This window comes from Condylura cristata, unplaced genomic scaffold, assembly GCF_000260355.1.
Source record: "Condylura cristata isolate star-nosed mole 26May11 unplaced genomic scaffold, ConCri1.0 scaffold00012, whole genome shotgun sequence".
In the NCBI taxonomy this organism is placed as follows: Eukaryota; Metazoa; Chordata; class Mammalia; order Eulipotyphla; family Talpidae; genus Condylura; species Condylura cristata.
The window spans coordinates 20,884,005-20,908,820 of NW_004567113.1; the positions used below are offsets into that span (position 1 = coordinate 20,884,005).

Consider the following 24,816-nt stretch of genomic DNA (forward strand, 5'->3'; position numbering starts at 1 on the left):
GGCAAACTCTAGGCCTAGTGATCACCTTCTTTCCAATAATAAATTTGTATAACCTTACAACCTTCAGATGACAACTCTGAATTTACACCAACTCTTATTACTTCTAACAAATCGAATCTTTGTATTCGTATTAAAGAGAAACATTTTGTGAAAAAAAAAATGCCTATTGGATTTTGTGCATCCAGTTGACATAGAAACAAACCATCCCCAAATCTGATTAATTGTCAGACAATTCAGTTAGAATACACATGGTTTGGTGGCTCTGTGTGCACCTCAGATTTTATTTTTGTGAGTAACTAGTTCTGTGCCTCGGAGAGTAGTGATGTTTTAAAAACTTCCCTGGGTTCCAAAATATTGGAAGAATTTGATATTAACTATTCCTTTTTTAGCAAAAGCAAAGTACTCCTCTACATTCATAACATGAATATCAACCTTCTCTCATATAATATAAACTGTAGACATTCAGGTGGCTTTTAGATCTACTCAAAGGCTGAAATACTGAGTTAAGTTGCTTCAGGAGTTCTTTGAAAGGGATAGACAAAGTTATGAATCGTCAAGTACTTGATATATGAGGAGAAAAATATACATCAAGAGTTTTTAGAAAAGCAAAAAAGAAGTGTGTAAGAAGATCATATGTTAGGTTGAACTTAATTATGCATGACTTTTAAACATTTTATTGATGCTTTCAGCAGTAAGGAAAAGCTTCTTAGTAGTTTTATATTAAGGTAATAAAATATTAAATCATATAGAATAGTCATTTTAAGGATGGCTCTAAAAATAGCCCTGATCTCATAATCTAGTATGTGGAGTTTTAACAAATAACATGTAAATTACCACTTTCATTTTAATGAAAAAATTATAACTCATTTATGCCTAGTTTTGTACAGCATAAAATAAAAAGTTTTAAGAGTATCAGATACCACAAAAGTAAGAGCTATGCAGGATAAAATTTGTTATAATCAAAATTGCAAAAGGAAAGAATTATAACTTAATTAATATAAGATGAATGCATATTATGAAACCAAAAGAAAGTGGTTTCATTCTGCTCCTAGTGCTCTACCAATCAGTTTTCATTAGGATTTTCCAAATGTGGTTATGTGAACCCAACATTATGGATTCAACACTCAACAGGCTAACTTTAATGCACATTCACAATATATAATGCATCCTATTAAAAATATTACATTTAAATAACATGCTAAATTTAGTTAATAAAGATCTAATTTTGTTTTCTAACCTGTGATATGGTACCGAAACACACACACACACACACACATATGTACACATATATATTCTAAAAGTTCATTCATAGGAAGAACTGCCTTTCCAGCCTAAAATGTATGTGTGTGTATTGTTAAAATGTTTACACTTCTGCAGATCTATCTGCATTCTCATGAACACATAGTAGATGTGCAAGTGATCTCTTAAATTTCTAAGGATTTCATAATTGCAAATATGGGCTATTGTCTGTATGATGGTAACAGATATCTGGGTAGCAAAGCATATATATCCTCATTTGTATAATGGTTAAGTCTCTTGGGTCTCAGGTGGGTTTCTTATAGGTAGTTTGGATTTCATAAAACATAATACAAGAGGCTGAATAACTTTGCCTTTCCCCTACCATCACTCTTTCTCTAACTTTGCACATGTGTGCACCAGCCACACACAGAGTACATACATAAACACACACATATTTCACAATGAAAAAAAATCTAACAATACTGTATAGGACATGGGTATGGCAATACATCAGCATCTGTGCCCAGATACTACTATCAAAACATCAATTATCCCTACGACACAGGAGCTTCTCCCTGTTCCCCCAACCTCCTTCATAGAACAGTTAAATTCTTTTAAAGAAAGGGAAAAATGGATGCTTAGAAACATGGTGTTTATAATCTGATCCAGCCCTGTGGCTTACCCTAGAGATTGTGTGTGTACATGTGTGTAAAAATCACATTATATACAATACAATTTTTACAGAAAGCCTGGCAGCTACAAATAAGAGGTAGAACTACTCAAAACTATGTTTCCTGCTGCAGGAAAAAATTCATTTTCTTTACAGTAATTAAAAAAAAGTTTAAAAAATTGACAAAAAATAAGTTGCAGGTTAGGCCCCATAATTTAAACAACAAAATCTAGGAAGAAAAATATTCTTCGATGTACTGAACAGATAAGTTCATTAAAGGGTTAAAAAAAGTTGCATAGGAAAAAGGGACATTCCAGCACTTGCTACAATGATGGCAATAGTTTTTCTACAGGGAATAAAGTACCTTTAGTTTTTTGTTTCGATACTCTAAGATTGGGGTTCATAAGCAGAGCAAGTAAGAATAGCAGCACTTTTCCAGTCCTGGAGAGATCTATAAGCGAGAAGGGATTCTGTCTGGAGGTCAAGGTTTGTTCTACCAGACAGAAAGATAAGCCAGCAAGCACAGCTCCAAAGCTAAAGTTGTAAGTTCCTTCAGCATTTTCATAAAAGGTGTTATAAAATCCTTAATACTTTTGCCCTCTGCTTAATGAAGGAAAAGGACAGGGTCTGTGCGTTTCTTGAGTGACAAGGAATTTGGTTGTTGGAGTACACATCAGAAAATTAGGAACAAAAGGGGATCTTCAGATGTTTTTAAGGAGCGATGCACTATTGTCTTGATTTTACCTATGCAAGAGAGAAGCAGAGAGAGTGCTGTAGTATTTGGCCAATGACCAAAAATCAAACCAAAACAAAAATTAAAAAATAAACAACCAGACAAAAAACAAGAAAGTTAACAAAACTATCCGTTTCTAAGAAAGACAGGTTACAATGTAGTTTCTGTTCCCTTGCTCCTCCAGAAATAATCATTGTCTTCAGGCTCAAGTTCTATTCTAATTTGAGGCACAACTTTTACTGGAGTTCTAGGAGGACTAGGGAAAAGAAAAAAGACAAGAAATAGTAAGTAAATCAATATTTCTTTATCATCTACCAAATATTTATGCACTGTGAAGAAGCCAATGTGTCATTAGTTGTTTTAGGTAAATACTTATCTCCTCCTGTATTTAACACATTTTTAAATAGGATGAGACCAACAGTAGAGAAATTCAAATAAAAATATAACTTTGCATATCTAGATTCAAAAAACAAAAAGAAGGAAGACCAACACTATCATAACCTGAAGGACAAAAGGATGAAGCAAATATTCAGGGCCCACTGTTTTGGAAAATCGGGTAAGATCTGAAACTTGTTAAAAGGGAAGCAAACAACTGAGAGGACTTTCTAGGACATGCCAGTTACCCACTAAATTCGAGAGAAAACTGAAATGTAAGAGCTAACACTGATTCTGGGTTTTACATTAATGATGCAGAACGACTCCATTATTTCTGAGAATAAGTAAAGCAGGTGCCTTATAATGGGCGCACCCGTGAGGGCTAGGACCAGGTTTGGTGACTGGGTAATATATTTAAGAGAAATTGTAGCCAGGAAGGAGAACAAGGTGTTCTGCCAATAACCTACCATTGACTACATTTCTGTGGGCAATCAGACCACGGAACAACGTAAAATGTTGGGCTGTCCTTTACCTTGGCAAACCGAGTGACTGAAGAAAAGGAATTTTATCAACATGATGTGTGGCGTTCGAGGAATGTTGGTGATCTTTCTCCTGGGAGAAAAAAAAAATGTGTTGTTTTTGGTAAATGATACAATTAAAATGAAAATAAAACGATTACAAACATTGAAGAATCTTTCACAACTGGAAAGAGTTAAGAAAGACAAGTTTAAACAACTTCAATAAACACCATATCCAGCTAAGAATCTATGGAGTGTGATGAAGCCTAACTTAGTTTCTTTTACTCGAGGATTTCTGGCACAGACAACCATTGTTGTATGTAGTGAGGAGGAAGGAGACAAATCATTTTTAGAGGGTGACAGCATCAATTTAATAGCTAAAGCTTTCACTAGTTTGTCTTGCTGTTCATGGGGAGGAGGGATTGAGGAACTTATTTCTACTGTCAGTCTACCATCAATTTTGTTTTTTTCATAGATTATAAATGTCAGATGACAAAAAAGATTACAGTTGGAATGATCATGGGTATTTTGTTTAAGCAAACATCTAATATATTGTACTGTTAATCTCCCATGTATCCTTTATTTTTTTTTTCAGTACTTTTTTCTTACAGTTTTGTTAATTTTTTGGCGATAGAAGATTTCTCCCATCACCAAAGCACCCATAACCCTTCACTATGGGTGCCATTTCGCTCTCCCCCCAGCCCACCTTCACCACTCTTAGACCCCTCCTGGGTTCTTCACATCTATGGTCAGCTTTGTCTTTGTCTAGCTTCTCTGTATTACATATGTAATTGAAATCATCTTTTTTTCCTTCTGATGTATTTCACTGAGTATAATCCTTTGCAGCACCATCCAATGTTGCCAAATATGGCATGAGCTTGTTTTGATTGCTGAGTAGTATTTCATTGTGTATATATACCATATCTTCTTGATCCACTCATAATGTTCTGGGGCATTTAGGTTGTTTCCATATCTTGGCTATTGCAAATAGTGCTGCAATAAATATAGGGGTGCAGATTTCATTTAGAATTCATGTTTTGTGAAGGAAATGCAAATCCAAAGCACAGTGAGATACCACCACATACCCATGAAAGTGGTCCATATTAAAAGAATCAGAAACAGGAAGTGCTGGTGAGGATGTGGAGAAAAAAGGATCCACATGCTGGCAGGGATATAAACTAGTCCAGCCACTATAAAAGTTCCTTAAACACTTAATGACAAAAGATCCAAAATGGATCTGCCATATGACCCAGCTATTCCACTCCTAGCAATCTACCCATGTATACTTTTAAAGGGTGTTTGAGAAAACAAAATAATTAGCACTAAATAATCAATCGGGTATAAACATTTTGCTAGAGTCTCAAAAACTGCCTGATTTTTTTTCTTTAACAGCCTTTAAACTGCACTTAGAAGGGATGTGACAGTTTATGATCTCAATGTTGTCCCAATGCTCTCTGCCTGCTGTCATCAAGTAATTGAGTACCTCCTCCTTACTCTGGACCAAGGTTATTTTGTGTGACCTATAGAATATGGCAGAAGTGGTGGCGTGTGACTTCTGAGATTCTGTGATGAAGGACTATACTTCCTGTCTTGGTTTCTCTTTTTGTTATCAATGAGGGGATATCACATTATGGGCAGCCTCCTGGAGTTGCCTTGAATCCTCCTGCCAATGTCCTCCTATCCAAACTCAGGAGCAGATTCCTGGATCCAGACAAGTCTTTAGACTCAATCCCAGCTGAGAGCTCAATGGCAATCTTGGCAGAGATCTCTTCCTAAATTCCTTTAATGGGTGAGAAAATACATGCTTGTTGATTTAAGTTGCTAAGTTTTGTGAAAAATTGTTGTACAGCAATGGGTAACTAATAAACCCTTTTTAAATAGTCATTTATTTGAAATTATGGTAACTTCTCATAGAAGTTCAATTAACAATGTCAAATAGAAACAGAAAGTGTCTCGATTGTCTTCTTCTCCTACTGCAGATCAGAATAGCTGAAAACGTACCTGAATCTAAAAACATACATTTTCTTCAGATGATATTCCAAAGTGTAAGTAGCTTGAAAGCAATTGGTACTTGTTAGTGGAAAGCTTAAGATACTCACTAGTATTACTACCGAGGTTTTACCTGTAAGTGGCCTGTTAACTCAATTATAAAAGAAAAGGTGGTATGTCAGAAACCATTATAATTTAGCTGCCAGTCTATTACTCCAGCAAGACTAGTGTAGTTGCAAAGGTGATTTTGAAACAAGAGGAGGAGGATGAAGAAATTTCCTTAAAAGAAAATGCATACATCATACAGGATCTACCTATAAAGTTGCCTTACTATTTTGTAATTGCCAATGTAATTAAAAATAACAATTATTGCAAATTCTCAATATTCAGTAATTGATTCAATGATCACTGAGAGGCCCTTGAAGCAATTTCCCTTTGGGGCTGATTTGATCATTGGTTGAAGCCTAAGGAAGACAAACAGTAACAGACAGTGATGTAGTACTATAAGCTGCAATTCTACGGAATAGTGGAGAAAAAGAAAAATCAATTAAAAACATGGTTAGAAGTTTAGCCATGGAAATTTGAAATTGGTGATTACTTGATTCAGAGAAATTACCAAAAAACAAAACAAAGCAAAACAAAAAAACACCCTTAAGTGGTTATGGATAAAAGGAAGAACTTAAGGGGGTGAATCTCAGGGAAAGTAAAAATGAAGTTTTATAATAATTAAGTGTAAATATTCACAACATAAAAAGGAAAGAAAATAGACAGTTAATGTAGATGATAATGCTAAAGCATTTTCTCTGTAAGTGCAAATCATATTTAAGCAGGCATGCAAGAGGTTAGTTCTACTCACTGTCAGAAGGTTTGCTATCACTTAGGAAAGGCTGCTGTTCCATGATGTCCATTGGAATTTTAATACTTGGAACTTTTTCTGAGTATGGGCAGTCAGACTGTGAAAGAAATTTACAACAATTTTTAGAAAGTCTTTACTACAGAATTCTCTCTATCTCCTCGAGTTCATCAAACCTATCATATTATCTTTCACACTGTACTAAGGAGATAAACCTTAGACATAATCATTTCCACTCTATGAAGTCTCTCCCCTCGACTTTTCTTTTCTCCTCTTCTGATCGAGTCAATTAGAACTAGAACCATACCAAATGGAGTCATCACAAGTAGAACAAGTGTCAAGCTTTTCAGTCAGCAAAAAGTGATGGGTTCACTCTATATGTGAAACAAAAAACCTCCACATAAAAGCAGATGAAACCTAAGGACTTAAACTATAACGTGGCCTTCAAATTCTTGATTTTTTTATGCTTTCTGATTCCGTCTTCAGAAAATGATGATTCACCTTTCCTTCCAAGCAGGTGGAGAACTTGTTCTAATATTCACTATAAAGGAACCCTTTATATGCACGTGAAAATAAATGTCCTGTTTTTACTCTAATACTCTACCAAAAATTATCTTATATCTAAAGGTTCATTTAAAGTTGTTTGTACCAAACATATTTGAACACTTAACAAAACATGAGGAAATAAAATCCAAAGAAAGGTACCTATAATGGCGAAGTAAGTAGAAAGGACTCGTAATGAGCATAAAATGATAAAACCAGGCAGATAACCATTAGGCTGCTTAAAGAGAAGGTCACCAAAGCCAAAACTGTAATAGATTTCCAAGGATTTCCACTTTATTTTTAAATCATTGTATTTAATATAAGCCTATGCCTGAACAGAAAAGATCGGATTCATTTCAACTGAAAGCAACAAGCAGATAACCTTTATCTGAAAGTAAGAAAGAAAAAAAAAAAAAAAGGAGCCAGAGGATAAGAAAAATAAAGAAAAAAAAATCTTAACAAACATCTTGCAATATACATTGAAAATTACTTTATGATGAACTTAAAAAGAATAATATATAACAAGTTTCTTTTAAAGAACTAAGGTATTAACACTAAATTGAGCAAAAAGAAAATAATGAAGATGCCATATGTCTCTTCCTTTGTCAAGAAGGAAAATTCTTACTAAGTATTTCAACTATTTCCCCAATAATAGTGCTTGTTGATGAACAGGTTGGCAGCCAACTCTTAATCACAGCTTGCTGGTAAGTACAAAAATGGGGTTCAAAATGTTGGCAAGCCAAAATTTTCACTATTTCTCTTCACAAATATTAAAGCTATAATTTTCACATCTGTAAGAGGCTTCCTGTGTTCCTGTATCCCACCCCACATTAACCATGTGAGCCACCTTCCAAATGCAGAGACCCTAAATAATAAGTTTGACACAGAGATCTAATTGCACAGATGTGTAAGTAAAAAGTATTACATATTTTCTTCATAAAATCTGTTGGAAACAAGAAGTTGAAAATGGTAAATATTATTAACAAAAGATTAATACTGCTTACATAAAATATGATTTGTTGAAAGTTGCAGAATTGGAAGAACTTCTTAGGAATTCATTTGATCCAACTTTTGACAGTAGAGAACATTAAATTTAAAACATTCCTGAAAGTCAAAATTTTATTATTTTTCTTAAAAAAAAAAATAGAGGACTCCATAATATTACCTCATACATTTGTAATGTGTAATGGATTTAAATTTGATATCCATGTATATAAACTGAGATAACTTGTTTTGAAAATTCAAGATGAGATGCTATTTCAATTATCTCAGTATTTCATGCAATCTTTTCTTTTGGTCTTGAGTAATCTAGAAATTTATTTCAAAGATTGATTTCTAGTCAACATGTGAATGCATTATTCTTTTTAATACTGTATGTTAATCTCTGCTGTAGTTTAAACACATTTCTTTTTCTTATTGTCCTCACTGGAAACAGAAAATCTATACACCTGTTCTCCCTGAGAATGGACAATAACAATCACAAAAGCATCCTCATACTTACTCTTCAGTTAAATGTGCCTCCCTATATTTAGCCTTTCCTTTTTGGGTTAATTTATCTGGAATCCAATTTTATCTGTGAATTATTTCATCATACTATTTCCAAGCTCTTCAAAGACTACAATCTGACTAACTGTAAATAACCAAATAGGCCTGCAATAGACTTTTGACTTTGCTATTTAAGGTTGTGTACACCTCAAAAAAATGACTTAACATTTCTTGGTCTATACAACTTCTCTATATATTTCCTTCTGTAAAATTGGGACAAAAATATATACTTTAAAGAATAATTCTGTCAATGAAGGACAAGGCATGCATAATCAACAAAAATCAACATGTTTATTCCAAATATTAACTATTTCCCACTAAAAAATAGGATATTGGGAGTCCTATCAGAATAGGGATGTAAATTTAGAATAAACCTTCACATTTGGCAATTCTTTCAAAATACTACTGGGGTAAGCTGTGTGTGTGTGTGTATAAGAAAAGCAAATTTCAGAATTTCTCCTACCACTGATTATAGATACCTACTGGAATACCTATATTTCTATGAAATAGTCTCCCAAAGAAAAAAAACAGTGATTCTTTAACTTAGTCATCCAACTATAGGAAGAACATTTAGACTATAACACTATTACAATTATATAAAAAACAAAACAAAACAAAACAAACAAACAAAAAACCCAGATTACAATTCCCCTTTTTTTGGGTGATTTGTAGAGAAATAATCCCAAATCTTGTTAAATTTCAATGTGAGGTTGAGAGTAAGAACAGAAAACTGGTTAAAAACCATCTCAAGTAGATACATAGATGATATGAGATGAAGGCAGTACCATTTGTGCACATCAGGCTTAACATTACAGAAAATGAGTTATCTTAAATTTAACTCCTGGATTATTAAGAGCAAACCAAATATACTTGAAAGTATTATAAAGCAAACTGCCTTTTTATCTGTGAGATTGAAGACTGGTAGGCACTTTTTTTAAGTGGTCACTATGAACTTCACTATTAGTGAGTTTATTGAGTTCATGGATACAGAAAAGACTTCAGGAAAAAATATAAAACAAACAAACAAAGAATATAAAGGGGAAAGGAAGGTGAAGAGTAACATAACATGGCCAGGTATATATTCTTGGAGGAATGCAATCAAACATCTCGTATAGGGGATAAAAAAATTACATGCTCACATTTCTTTCTTTTATTAGCTTAACTTTGGAAATTTAGAAAGTTCCTTACATCATCATTATCACTGTCTAGACTTCCTTTCTTCTTTTTCTTTTTCTTCTCATCCTCTTTTTTTTTCTTGTCCTTTTCTGGAATGACATCATCAAGGAAGCTGAGGTCATGCTGGGAGAAGAGGTAGTCCATGCCTTTTCTGACAGCTACAAGTGCCAAGATCTGGGAGGACAAATATAAAAAGCATGCAAGAAACTATGTCAGGTGAAGTCATAGTTAGTGTTATACATGTCCCATCAAAGTCAGTAAAATCCTTTCTATATGAAGCCAGGTTTCATTGGGAAAGTTGGCTCATAAACATCTTAGTCGAAATTCACTTGTTTTGCTCAAGGAAACACAAGATCACATTTAACTAGAATTTCAATGTGAAACGATTATTTTCTGAACTATCTTCTTTAACATAAGATTTTTAATAAAATAACTCAAAGTCGAAAGAGAAATACCCTGCACATGAATTTTTGTCATTCAAAATTACATAGGTTTTTAACACACTATACAGTTTTTTCCAAAAATTAAGACATTTTGTATAGCATGCAGTAGACTTAAGACATTTTCAAAGTAATAAATGAGGTAATATTTGAGTATGTGCATGCCATGTAATTTATAGGACAACTTCAATCATTACCATTTACTGTATACTTTCCTTTTACTAGATGTTATATCAAACCATTAGCAATATTTTTTCATTTATTCCCATGACAAACCCACAAAGTAGATATTATTATTTCCATCTTATAACTAAGAAAACAGAAGCTTAGAGACCGAAATATGTAGCCCAGAATCACAAAGTCAGGTAAAGGAATGATGAGGATTCCAGCTGTCTGGATTTAAAATTAAGCTCTGTCTTTGATTCTATACATAGCTGTTGAAGAGCTTTTAAGGCAAAATAAATATGACTTTGGTTAACAGTAAACTTAGAATGAGAAGGAGAAAGGAATCTTGACTGCCTTAAACTTGTCTTTATCCACATTATGTTCTCTATAATTTTAGTTTCTACATTATCTTAGTGAAATAATGGCATTAGCACTAATAATATCACATGGATTCTGTGGTCAAATAAAAGTGCTCGAAAATACAAAATACTTTATGATGATAAAACATTTTTTAATATTTCAACATAAACAATAAGTAAAGTTATTGGATATACTTTAATCTATGAAAGTCTAACTCTGATTTTTCTGGTTTAAGCAAAACTAATAGAGAGGTAGACTACACCAATAAGCAAATGGGAATCATTTCTCAGACTAAGTGTATTTTCTAGTAAATTAATAGCTTTGTAAAAAATGACAGAGTGATATATAAGGGGTAATCAAGAAAAAAATCTTGCTCTGCAAAGATCACTAGTACTTTATAGCATCTTTTGCTTCTATAGAGAAAAAATTTTATACTCAATAATATGCATAAAGTAAAAGAATCATCCTGGCTAAGAGTAAGAGAATGTTTATAAAAGATATAATGTGATTTGCATATGTAAATTCTATTCCCAAAGAAGTGGGGGAGACAGAGCAGAGCTGAGGTTGGCTCCATCACTTGGTTCAGGGCAGGCACGTGCATTTTCTCACAAACTGAAAATGATGGGAAAGCATAAAATTCAACAATGAAGTGAAATACAGAGCTAGAATTTCCTTTTTCCCAGTACTTGTGATTCAGAGGAAAACGGTGGTTGTTTGCCTTGTCACATCAAATGATGGGAAGGGTAGAGCCAGCCTTAAACTTAGAATGATGTGATAGCAAGAACTTTAAAAATTGAACTTCTCATTCTATTTCTTCTAATTTACCAGACGACCTTTCACAAACTGCTGAACTTGTTCTCAATTATTTGAACTGAAGTGTATTGTACTTTGTTATTTAGATTGATTTAATTCTACAACCGTATTTTAAAAATAGTTGTGTGTCAAGTATTATGCTATACACTTGATAATCATCATGGTGCTCAGAGTAACAATGATGACGCTACTCTCATTTTGCTGGTAAGCTCACCGCAGGGCCAAGGCAGCTCACTGCCCAGGACCAAGCAGAGGCAGAACCTGAACTCAGTGGAGTCTGAGTCCAACGTCGAGCCTACACAACAAAAGGCATAGGAACCTGAATGTAACAATGATCAAAGTAATAGAGCAAAGTTGGGAAAAACTAGAACCACACATAAGAGACTTCTGTTCTTTCCATATCACCATGTGACATCAATATGCCTTTATGAATACATTCAATTACAGAAATACCTACCATGACTGGGAAAATGATAGCAGCCACAGTTGACTTGAGGATCCAAAGCAGGGCTAGACACAACACCTGCAAGAAAGTGAACAGGTGGACTCTGCGCAATGGGACATGGCGCAGGTAGATAAAGTCAGGCTGATGCTTCAGAGGCATCAGCAGCAGCTTCAGACGATCCATGAACTAGGAGAAAAGGAGGAGGAGAATACAAGTTAGTATATTACTGTAAGAGCTGACACCAAAGTCATATTCGTTATACCTAACTACTGCTAGTGATTTACACTCTGTAACTGAGGCGAGCAGGGTCCTTTTAAGAGGACACTAGCCAGGACGTGCAGAAATTGAGTCTAGCACTGTGAGACATAATATGAGTCTTCCAATTTTTATATTACATTGCAGAAATTGAATGCAGAGGTATGAGACAAAGTGCCCACCAAAGAATAGTATCACAAGGTAAAATATACATTCTAGATACTCATCTCCTGCATTGTGTTTTTACCATCTGAGGCTCAGGAGAGAGTTTCTGCCTGTTTTACTAATGATAAACCAAGGGAAGAAATCTAACTGATATATTTTATCTGCCTCATTTGTCTTGTATGTATGAAAAAAGAGGGGCTGCCCATAACATTATGTACATCTTAGAGATGTTTCAAGGACATGCAGGTTGTAGTCAACATGAAAATGGGAATGCACTTGGTATTTTCATACAGCTCCCACTATTTATCTCTGCATCATATAATGAATACATTCAATAACGCATTATCATTTCTTTCAGAAAAAAAAAAAAAAAGAAAAGCTACATGAATGTTTGAGTAAGTTTCAGAGGGTTAACAAATGAATACATGAAGCTGGAAGAGGTTATCACACTGTCAGGTATTGGAGTGACCGCGAGCACTTCTGTGGCAGGTGCTACACTTCAAAGAATAGTTCCTGGGTTTATGCTGATGATGACTGGACGCTATTAAAGACCTATAACAGGATGTTTCAGATGGAAGATGCTCAATAAACAGCTGTTGAAGAGAACAGCTAGCTAACTCTGAAAAAGTAGCTGCTTTATTTTGAAGGGAAGGTATAAGTATAAAAGTAAAAAAGGGCCCTCCCTAGTGGTGCAGTAGGTTAAAGCACAGCACTAAGAAGCTAAAGCCACCTCAGCATGAGTTCGATTTCCTGCCCAGAAATGACCCACACGGCGTGGCAGACCTCTCCTGACCCACCCATTGCTCCCCTCAGCAGTGTACTTCCACGAACTGCCTGTTGTGCTCCCCACTCTGTCTCTGGTGAATCCTCTCACCACCCCTACACCTCTGGCTTGTACCCCAGTTCTGTAAGTATAAATAAATAAATCTTAAAAATCCAGAGCTATTTTTGACTGATGTGGGACTTCCCATTTATAAAGATTGGGTTACCAAATTTCTAGTTAAGTCAAATCTTGCCAAAAGATCGAAAAGAGAAAGACTCAAGAAAAGAGAAAACAGCACTGCAGAATTTATGAAATCCTCTAGCTGCCCCCTTTAATGAAGGATTTTTCCCCATTATAAAATCATTTTATATTTCTTTTATTTAATAAACATATACTGAGTTCTAGGTGGGTTAAGCACCTAGAAGACATAAAAGCAAACTTCTGATTTAAACTAAGACAAAACAAAACATAAAAACTCCTAGTTTGGAGGCCATATCAAGTGTCCTATTTTCCACTTAAGGGAATAAAGAATATTTACAATGCCAGGTAAAGATAAAATATATTTTGCACATTATAATGCCTGGTATCAACAGTTTATTGGGCACAACCCGCATTCACATTCCCTTAGCCAAATCTATGATGAATTACCTTAAGATTTGTAACAAATATCCAGAAGGTGAAGACCTCTACCCAATTGACTAAGCCAGGAGAACTCAAATAGCCTTTCTCTTTTGGGGGGTCTGGCCTTTTTCCCAGTTCTATCTGACTCTAAAACCAATTAATCTGAATTTAACAAATGAAAGCAAGACTGTTATGAAGGAGCGCAAATAAATTCTTATGATGGTCACAGAACATGCAGTCTTTTTCCCTTTAAAACATTACTAAGTGCTAAATAAGGCTACAATTAACAAGGTGCCAAGAAACAGCAGAAGTACTTCCAGTTTCCTGGTGCCAATTAAATTAAACCCCAGTTGAAAGACAAAGTCCCTTACAAAGTTTTCCCTAATGATTTTTTAAAAGGGGGTGGGTGCAGTTTTACCCAATTTGTGAATAGCTAAAAAGTAGCACTCATACTAGACTGACTTTATTCTTTTATTGGTGTAAAACATTTGATCATTGATCTCAGTCATGTGAAAAGCAAACCAAATAAAAATAGTCTATTTTTGATATACGGTAAATGCAAATGAATAAACATCTTGTGAAGCATATTAAAAGAGATTTCCTTCTTGAGAAGAAAAAGGAGAGGTGAGGAGGGGGGCGGGAGGGAGGAAAGGAAGAAAGGAAAGAAGGTAATAAGTTCCTAGTCAAATGACCTTTAATTGTCAAGAATGGTATGAAACAGGTGAATGAATGGTGGAGAAAATAGGAAACAAATTTAAGAAACTCAGCAGTTAGTGGTTAGACTTTTTCTTCAAATATCTATTACTAGAATCTTATTACTAGAAAAAACATGACTATATTTAGATTGTTATGTTTGAAAACTTACCTGCACACCATTAAGGGATGCTACCCCCATATACAGGAAAACACCGTAAAGTACAGGCATGGGAATAAACTAGAAAGGAAAAACATTGGAGATTAAGAAATAATAATAATATAATAATAATAATAATAATATTGACAACAATAATGGAGAGTGGGAGTTTAAATAGAGGCTAAATCTGAAACAAAAAGACAGGACATAAACATTATGGTAACCTCTCATAAGTGTGCTTTATTTATCACTGATAAATTTCTAAAAACTTTGTGCTAGAAATAAATGGAGGATGAAGGAGACTTTCAATTATTGTTCGGTACTTAATTTGCATTTTTTTCACAATGAGCATGCATGACTTTAATAACTATTTTTAATAATAAAAAAATTGTTTCCCTTTGTCCTTAAAAGGGAACGACTATGTAAACCAGATGCTTTCATGGACTGTAAGGAAGAAACAGAAACAGAGGTTGCTTTGCCTCTGAGACCAACTTCCTTTCCCAAGTTTCTACATTGATGTTTTTTTCCTTAAAAATTCTCACCAAGTGTTCTATATGCTCGGTGTATAAATGACTCTTTCAATTAAGTAAACATCAAAAAACGGCCTCGCCTCTTTCTTCCTCTCAGTGATATTAAGAGGACTAACTAATGAGAACACTGCTTGAAGGGAGCATGCAGCATCTGGAAGCAATTAATTACACACACGGATTAATACACATCTTTTAAGACTGAATTAATACGCTCTCATACATTAATTAGCAAGTCTTTTACTTTAATACAAAGAGTTTAAACAATGGGAAGTTTCGATCTAATGTTTATCAGCTTTATCTATCCTAGACCTATGAAATGTCTCTGGTACTGAAGAAGCTAAGCAAATCAAGGTGATTCTGTGTTGGGGAAGTATATTCTCCGGACAACAAAAGGCTTTTGAGGTTGGACTTTGAAAAGAAATGCAAGTGATTTCAGAATTTTCAGAGCTCAATTACTAGACTCTCATTCCATTAAGTCCAATCTTACCAAATTTCCAAAAGGCGGCCACTATTGCCAGAAAACCAGGGCTTTCAAGTGATGGCTATCACATGTGTTAACTACCACATATATTAAGGGACACAACTTCAATCCACCTCTTCTAGTGAGTACCTAAAACAGTTCTATGCCAAGACCAAAATTTTGTCCAGTCCTGGTAAAACAGTAAATTCCAAAATGTGTTATGAATAGCTTCAATTATTATTGTTTACAGGATTTGTTACATATGTATGGAATATTTTTCACTTGTAAAAAACAGCTTCATAAAAAGAATAACAATTTTAACATAGCTAATTAGACCTTGAAATTAAAAACAAAAAGTGTGGTGGGGAAGTCCAATAATCACCGCAACAAGGTGAGCACATTCCGTTCAAGCCCTACAGTGCCGAAACACACTGGTATTTCTTTCAGCACCTGTGTGTTTCTATCCAGTCTTATTTCTCTGTTCACAGTTACCAAAAATCAAAACTGAAAGTAAAATAGGAGCCATTTTATAGCTTTGACTCATTTCTTAATAAATATATCTTTTAATTTTATTGAGGAAGCACTGGCTTTAACACTGTATGATTCATAGACACGAATCAACCCTCCTCAGAGGTCCGTTACTACCCCCATCCCCCACCAAGGAACCCATAGTTCTCCACCACAGTCCATTCAGGCTCCCTTCACACTGTGCCTGCACCCTCTCTTTGTTCAGTGGGTTTACTTCTACAGACAGATTTCTAGATTTGTTATTGGTTGGATTTTCTCTGTACTCCACATATAAATGAAACCATCTGATAGTTGTCTTTGTCCTCCTGACTTATTTTGCTTAGCATTATTTCTAAAATATCTTCTGCAGATGGGGGCACTTTCTTTCCTTAAAATATGGTGATTTCTTATTTTATTTCTAAATTCTTGGGAGAAAAGACAGGTGCAAAGGGAGAAGAGAGTTAATGGGAAACTAGTTAGAAGTTCTACATTAGTTAACTTTTTAATGTGAGTAAGGTCTTTTTCTAAAGGACATGGGGAAAAAAAAATGATCTCAGAAGTGATCTGAGGCCTATCCTCATCTCTCATCTAAGATTTGCTAAATATTTTCTCTAGTTTTTTTTTTTTTAAGATATATTTATTTATACATACAGAGGTGTTGGGGGTGAGAGGATTCATAAGAGACAGAGTGGGAAGCAGATTAGGCAGATGGACTGAAATACACTGCTGAGGGGAGCAGCGGGTGGGTCAGGAGAGGTCTGCCACGCCATGTTGGTCACTGCCCTGGCCAGGGATTGAACTAGTGCTACAGTGGCTGCGGATAGCTTCATAGTGCTGTGTCACCAGGGAGGGCCACTCTTACATAGTTTTAATGTCAGTGTGAAGGAAAACTATGGTTTAGAAGTTTATTCTCTGTGAACTAATATTGATACATATCACCAAATTTACCACCCGCCCTCACATACAATTAGAATAGGCATGAGAAGGAAACTAGCTTTAGATATAAGACTTTAAAAAGTTATTCTTTGGTGAAAAGGAACTAATACATAGAGGAGAGACTATTAATTTGATTCTGGTCAACTTCAAAGTATTACAGATGTCTTATGAAATTAACCATTTTCTTTATAACAGTGCAGTGTCTCAATAAAAATCTTCCAGTATGAAAATCCTGGCAAAATTTAACAGAATTACTGGGTCAGAAGATATTTTTTATTGGATTTGGTTCATGAGTCACATCAGAAGGTCAGTCCTTAAAAACTCATCACAATAGACTCATTCATCACAATAGAAATTTCCCAAGGGAAGGAAGAGTATGTTTTTAAAAGATGAGGTATCATTTTAAGGAAAACTAACAGTGATACACACACTAAAAGTAGATAGATATTTTTGTTTAGCAAGACTAGAGAAAACAGGGCCCTCCTGGTGGCACAAAGGGTTAAAGTGCAGCACCATGAAGCTATACATAGCCACTGTAGCATGAGTTTGATCCCTGGCCAGGGAGCTAAGCTAACCTACATGGTGAAGCAGACCTCTCCTGTCTCACCCACTGCTCCCCTCAGCAGTGTATTTCAGTCCATCAGCCTGTTCTGTTCCCCACTCAGTCTCTGGTGAGTCCTCTCCTCTCCCGCACCTCTGGCCTGTTCCCCAGTTCTTATATGTGTACCATAAAATGTCTATCTCAGCACTTGGATCCTAACAGACACTCAAGAGAAAATGTGACACTGTTGTCATAATTATCATCTGATGAGTGAGCTGAGAAGGCTGCAGCTGCAAAGCAAAGCTCTCTTTGCCCTACTATAGTGGGGGTATAGCAAGGGGGATGACTACAGGTCACACTCAAACTCTTGGTTTTATTTACAAGTATTACATTGATCTTGCAACTGCCCCAACTGTCAAGAACATGCTATTAAAATAACTCACTAGTGCCCTTAAGTCTTAACAATTTGGTCAATAAGGAAGCTGCTAACTTTTGATCTGGTCCTTAGTGACTGAAGAACTTAATGGTGAGGAGTTGGTGAAAATGCCATTTTTTCCCTTTACACAAGAGAACTGGAAATTGGCTCAGAGAAGCTAGTGAAGATAATCTCATGGGAAGTGATAGTGAATGAATTCTTTGAGCCCAGGTGTAGCTTATTTTCAGTTAACTGAAGCCTGAGATCAGGCTTTCGTGTCCAGAATTTTGACTATTTCCATCTGGTAATTTGGGATCAACCCAGAGTACTGTAAGAATCAGTGAAAAGGGTGGTTGAACAAACTCTTTCATTAGGCAAGGTCTTGCCCCAAATGTGGAAAATTGTTAAAATGTTTCCACTGTATCATGGGAAACACAGATTTAAAAACAAAAATCTAACATTGGTTATTGTGATTTCTTACTTGAGGGACGAAGGCTGTTCCCTACTTTAGGGCTCAGTCACACTTGCTACCATTAGATTGTGTGTTCCTGTTACTACTGGAGTTTGTAAGTTATGTGCTTCCCACACAGAATCCTAACGAGTGCATTCGCAACATCAATATATCAATAGGAAGAGGCAAATGTTGATGGTAAGTTTAACTGAAGCCAAAGGTAAGACTGAGTAAAACACATCGTTAATTAACCACTCAGAAAATGATGTCAAGGTTACCCATGGAAGAAAAAACCTCTTCCCCTCCACCCAGTCACTCTGTATATTTTAAAAAAAACAGGTGACAACTTAGAAAATGGTTTTACATAAGAATTGCCTTTGGAAAGAACATCAAAAGAATTGTGTGAAGAGAAAAACTTCTTTTTTAAGAACTAGCTTAACATATTTCCTCCCTTCTGCCTACATCACTCAAAAATGTAGTGACCTCTGGTGATCCTAGTTTTTTCCCATATTAAGCAGAAATCTTCTCCCACTTTAGTTCTTCTCCATGCCTACTAGTGCAAACAGACTTTGAACATGTTTAGATCTCTGCTAAATCTGTCTTTTTACATGGGATAATGTAAGGAATTTTAGTATACTGGCTTTAAGTTCCGAAAGATACCCGTTGGCCTTGGCTAATAACAGTCGTACATGCTTCAAATCTCCTTACTGACTTCAGCACGTAGAAATAATGGGCTTCCTGGTCTAGTCAACTGTTTAGATCTGTGCTTCTGCAGTGGAAATACTGCCTGTGAAACTAAAGTTCTCTATTAGGAGACTAAGGAATGGTAAAGAACGGCAGAAAGATGAAAGGCAGATCCTGGAGTTTGCTTTTCCTTTTCTTCTGGCAAGACCAAAGAAACAGAGATCAAGAAAAGTTCACTACTACTTCTGCTCTCTTGCATGAGTTAGTTTATCTTTAAAATGCGAAGTGGCCCAAAATCACTCTTCAGACTTGTTTAATGTTTTAAACTATGCCAAAGAGTATTTAAATTGTATTTGCAAACTTTGCTACACACTCTGTTCAGTAACAGGAGACAAAGTGAATGGGTAGTGATGACGAGGATGAATGATGATGATATGATTGTAATAATAGTTCTCATTTATTGAGCTTAGCATTTGACTTAAGGTCTCTGAGCACTTTTTTTTTTCTATTTTATTTTTGCAAAGAAAAACTGTGGTATAGGCCGAGATGCAAGGGGTGAGAGAATTCACCAGAGACAGAGTGGGGAGCAGAACAGGAAGACTGACGAAGTACACTGCTGAGGGGAGCAGCGAGTCTGCTGTACCATATGTTTGTTGGTTCCTGGCTGGGAGCAAACTCAGGCTATAGTTGTGACAGGGCTGAGACTTAAAAGCCTTAGGCCACCAGGGAAGCCCTGACAAATTTCTAAAACTTAGTTCTCCAGTAACAACTACAAAGAATACTAATTGTATTCATTTCACAGATAAAAAAAAATATGAATAACTAATCAGGTCACAAAGTTTTAAATGATAGAGTCAAGATTTGAACTTGTGTCTTAGGGACTAAATTGCCTGGACTTGGCTACTGCCTGCTCCCAGGCTCAGAAACATGAGATTGCAGTTTAGCCCAAACATGGCACCTGTTAATGAACTAAACTAAAAGAGCCCTCTGAGGGACCCTGGGCACAGCCACATCCTGTCAGTAGTTGAACGAAGGGGACTTAGCTGCTATGTAAAGGTGAGCTGAAGCAAGGATTACTTAATGAAAGGCAGAGGCAACCCATGCTCATGCCCAGTGATCACTGTATCTCTGTGTTTTCTATGCATTCTAATTTATTTCTGTTGACACTAAGTGCTTTATATATTAGGGGTCTAAAGAATTTTTGTAAAATAAAGAACAAAAGAACTTTTAGCTTTTACTCCCCTGCAGACATATTTGGGAGTAGTATGAGCAGGTAGGAAGAAGCTTTGCTGAAATAAGTGTTGTATCGCTGGCTAAAAATAGCAGTGTAGATGATGTATGTTCTTTGTGCCCCTTTGGAATCATATATGATTATTCAGCTGACAGAATCTCCAAGTTTTAAGCCAACTTGCTAGAACTACAAAAACACTTAAATACATTTGACTTTTTTTGAATTAGGATTTATACTGTACTAATGAAAAGAGATGAAATAAAATTTAAAAAAATGGGTGATGGTTTTGAGCAAATTTGAGTTGATGGAAATACTTCTGCCTAGTTATCCCTTACTTGGGGCAGAACACACCCCATAAAAGAAATTCTGCAGTTATGTCTGGTAAGCCCACTTCCTGGAGACCCAGACGCAGAATTTCCCACAACATGGGTCATCACTACCTAAAAGACCTCTCTAAACACTGATCACTCCAGACAGGTCCCACTGCCTATGAGTAGTTTCTTCTTACCCATGGGGATATGTTCCAAGGTCCCCAGTGGGAACCTAAAACTGCAGGTTGTACAGAAATATATATATAACTTATTTTTCCCTACACATACATACTTAATGATAATTTAATTTATACACTAGGTACAGTGAGAGATTAATAAAAATAGCTAATAAATGGAATAATTATAATAATGTATTGTAATAAAAGTTATGAGAAGGTGGTTTCTTTCTCTTTCTGTTAATTGACATTGTGGAAACCAAGAAAAAAGGTGAATATGTAAAGCTCTGTTTTCCAAGTGTTTTTGTCTGTATATCTAACATCTGCATCAATCTAAATACTCTAAAAGTGAAATCAGACTTATAATAAGGTAAGAAATCACTGTTTCACTCTCCTTAAGTTCATAGAACTGACAACTAAGATGTAAATGTGCTAACATGAGAGAAACAGAGGGCTTTGCTTTTCACTATCTATACTAATTTTTTTATTCATATATAATTGAAATAAAGCATTATTAGTTCTAGGTTTAAAATTTGATTTAATATTTTATAGATATTGTGAAATTCTCACTTCAATAATTAACATCCTTCACTGCACAGAGTTATTTTTTATTTATTTATTTTTTGGTGATAGCATTTAAAATCTACTCTCTCAGGCTCTCCTTGGTGGCACAGCAGGTTAAAGCACAGCACTAAGAAGCTAAAGCCACTTCCGCATGAGTTCGATCCTCGCCTGCCCTGGAGGCAGACCTCTCCTGACCCGCCAGCTGCTCCCCTCAGCAGTGTACTTCGTGGACCTGCCTGTTCTGCTCCCCACTCGGGGAGTGAATCCCCTCACTGTCCCTGCATCTCTGCCTGTACCCCAGTTCTGTATGCACAAATAAATAAATCTTAAAAAAAAAAGTATCAATAATTGGCCTGTATTATTTGTATAATAGAAAAAATTGGAAGCTTCATAACAGGCATATATTAATATTTTAAATCCTATTTCTACTTCTAAATAAGCTCTCACAGATATTAGTTTATATTTACCTACCTAGGTAAATTTCCCCCACCCCAAGTAATTATGTGACACCAGCTGGGTATCTACAATTTACCTTAAGTCTTACATTATGTACCTGGAAATTGGATCAATCCAGATATTAAACCTGATCAATCAAACCTATCTACTAATTCCTAACTTTCTATGCAATCTGCCATATCATTTTTCTTCTTCAAAGTTCATTCTAAAGTTTTTAAATTATAAATCAATAAGTAAATCTACATTACTCCGCCTTTCTGATATTATGTTTTCTAATTGAAAGAAAATGGAAACATAATTAAGAACAGGGAAAAATTATAAAGTGATTATCCCGAATTGCTCATGTTATTTCAAAGTCTGATGTGGTAAGGGACAGGGTGGCAAGATCTAGGAACAAGTAAATAGGAAGAGATGGGAAGGAAGGAGGTGGAGAGCAGGGGTGAAGGGAGACAAGTACAAAATGTGGTAGGAGGAGAGATGACTTAGGCAGACTGAATTTTATGAATCTGTTATTTCATAGGTCAGAAAATATGAATATGGATCCTTTCAAGTTTCAACCATATAACTGCGTTAACAAAAATAATGGAGGTGAAGAATGAGAAGAAAAATCCAGATAAAATTCTTTAAAGTCCTCATTCTATCTGTCCAGCTTCACTGTGTTACAGAATTGATGAGAATCTTCAGGTACTTTATAAGCGATTCTATTCTTCACATATCCAATTTCCTATCAGTGTTCTAAGAAGGAAGTGTATTTCACATGTTTACCTTCAAGATGGGAGCCATAAAAACGGACAGACCAGTCAGAATAAACACAAGGGTTCCAGTGATTCGTTGTTCCCTAAAACCAAACCAAAATATTATCACCTTACCACTTGTTTCCATTAATCACACATGTGTCTTTTTACCATCAAAAAAGAAAAAACTAATTTTTTTACTAAGATAAAAAAACTATTAACATCATACGTAGTTAATGCCCTAAGGATAAAAAAAGACCAACATAATTGTAAAATTCCCTTAAAATGATTGCAGTGCAACTTGAATTCATAAAGTTCAAAGTGATTCAGCTAAATTTTTTGCTTCTTTTAGAATCAAAAGAGAAAAATCACTTGCGCTTGGTCTGTCAATTACAGGACTCTTTAAAGTCCTTATTTTTTAAATAACTTGTTCTGCTGTATAATTACACCTTCTTTCACAGGAGACAGATATTACATTGTTCCACATTCTAATTAGTGAACAGCTCAAGGAAATTTCATCAGTGCAATAAATCTCATCATTCTAATTTCCAAATCTTTAACAACAAAAGCACTTTTAACAAATATGATTCCCATTCAACCCTCAAGAATCATCCACTGTTACAACATGGGAAATGATGGGTCTGCAGTGTGAGCTTCTCACCCAAGCACTCAGGAACAGGGATTACTACAAAAAAAAGTACTTAGAGAATAAAGAATATCTAATGCCTTTCATGGTTACTGAAATTTAACAGCTAGAGGTCACACTTTCTCAAAGCTAATGGGGACAGAAAATGAACTGGAAAGTAAGAATTCATTCCCCTTCACAGAATCTTAAAAATCTTAAGATAGATTCAAGAGTTTAGGGATTCTCAATAAAGCTTAAAGACTAAAGTGTTTGGCCTTTAGATATGACTGTGATAGAATACCACAGTATCCTAGCAATCTCTATGTTAAAAAAACAAATGGCTTATTTGCAGTTTTATGTTGCACCCTTCATTAATCAAAGGAAATTAACATATCATAAAAAGTAAACTAAAAAAACTTACAGAAGACTCACTTTCTGGTAAAAATTTAATCTGTCTAGAAAATCAACTATCGGAATAAGTTAATCACCATAGGCCCTTTCTCCTCAACACCTGCCACTGACACAAAAGTGTGTGTCTGCTGTGTTTAGTTGAGCTATTTCCCTCCCATTTAACATACCTCACTCCAAGAAATTTTGGTTGTTCTCCAGGTGCAGAAGTCTCTGTCTCCATCTTCAAACTGTCAATATGAGCAATGGAGATGACAGTCGCAGCCACATACCATGGAAGAGCCATGAAGGAGCAAATCACCATGAGGATGGCCACCCAGAAGAGATCCAGATGGTACCCAGCTCCCTTCTGTAGAGAAAGGCAACAAAACAAAGTGGTGAAACACTCTTATTTGCCAACTAATGTTATTTCCAGATGAGAATTAAGATTATCAGAAGAATTCAATTTACCCTGCTTGGTAGAAAGCAGGTAAGTTTCCTTTAGTTAAAGATATTAACTAGAAGGTATGCGAGGGGACTTTATCATTCTTTTATTCACCACCCCCCCCATCCCTTGCTCTTAAACACAAATCATCTACATGATACCTCCTCTAGATTCAAATAGTTGTCAGATTTAAGTCACAGCTTATTACTGGTATCCAATTTTGTGATCAGAGTAATGAAGATAATATATCTAGCTTGAAAAGGTATTATGGCCATACAAGCATCATGAAAAGGGACTGTGGCCAAGCATCATGTAGGAACCAACACATAAGTAGTTTTGACAGTAGGAGCTGGGTAAATGTGATTAACACTACAGTTGGCCTAAAACCATGGGCCTTCACCTGTGTGGGTCCATTGCTATGTGAATTGTTTTCAGCAAACATTAAATGAGCTTTCTCTTTCTTAAGATATTATTAACATTTTCTCTAGCTTTCTTTATTGTAAAAATATAGTACATAATGCATGTAACATACAAAATATGTGTTAATGGATTGTTACCTGTGAGGTTTCCAGTCAAATTACAAGTAATTTGGGGGAAGTCAAAAGTTGTATGCAGATTTTCCACTGCTTGGGGGCTCAGTGTTCCTAACCCCTGCATTATTCAGGGTCATCTGGAATGGTACTGTTTGCTATCATTGATATAAGTGCAGTGAACACCGCAAAAGCAGATACTGTGTTCTCTTCATGATGGTATCAGCATACATAAACTAAATGTCCAAGAGCAACCTTGACAAAGTATGTAGATCATCCTCACTTTCCTAGTATGTGAAAATAATTGCTTAA

At 35.4% G+C, this 24,816-nt stretch overlaps 1 protein-coding gene across 3 annotated transcripts in view; it reads right to left on the bottom strand.

The window, feature by feature from the left end:
* Window positions 1-1,235: 1,235 nt before the first annotated feature.
* The window catches only part of SLC4A4 (solute carrier family 4 (sodium bicarbonate cotransporter), member 4), a 291,594-nt gene continuing 268,013 nt past the window's right edge, over window positions 1,236-24,816 (bottom strand). For 2 of the 3 annotated variants that reach the window (XM_004681226.2, XM_012724181.1), the window contains 7 exons: window positions 23,721-23,899; window positions 22,549-22,621; window positions 14,534-14,602; window positions 11,877-12,050; window positions 9,654-9,815; window positions 3,550-3,629; window positions 1,236-2,898 (listed from right to left, as the gene is read on the bottom strand). In XM_004681226.2, coding sequence (XP_004681283.1) covers window positions 2,793-2,898; window positions 3,550-3,629; window positions 9,654-9,815; window positions 11,877-12,050; window positions 14,534-14,602; window positions 22,549-22,621; window positions 23,721-23,899 — 843 coding nt within the window. In that variant the 3' untranslated portion in view covers window positions 1,236-2,792. Of the gene's footprint in view, window positions 2,899-3,549; window positions 3,630-6,380; window positions 6,478-9,653; window positions 9,816-11,876; window positions 12,051-14,533; window positions 14,603-22,548; window positions 22,622-23,720; window positions 23,900-24,816 lie in introns of all 3 variants that reach the window. The other variant, XM_004681227.2, reaches the window with a different exon arrangement.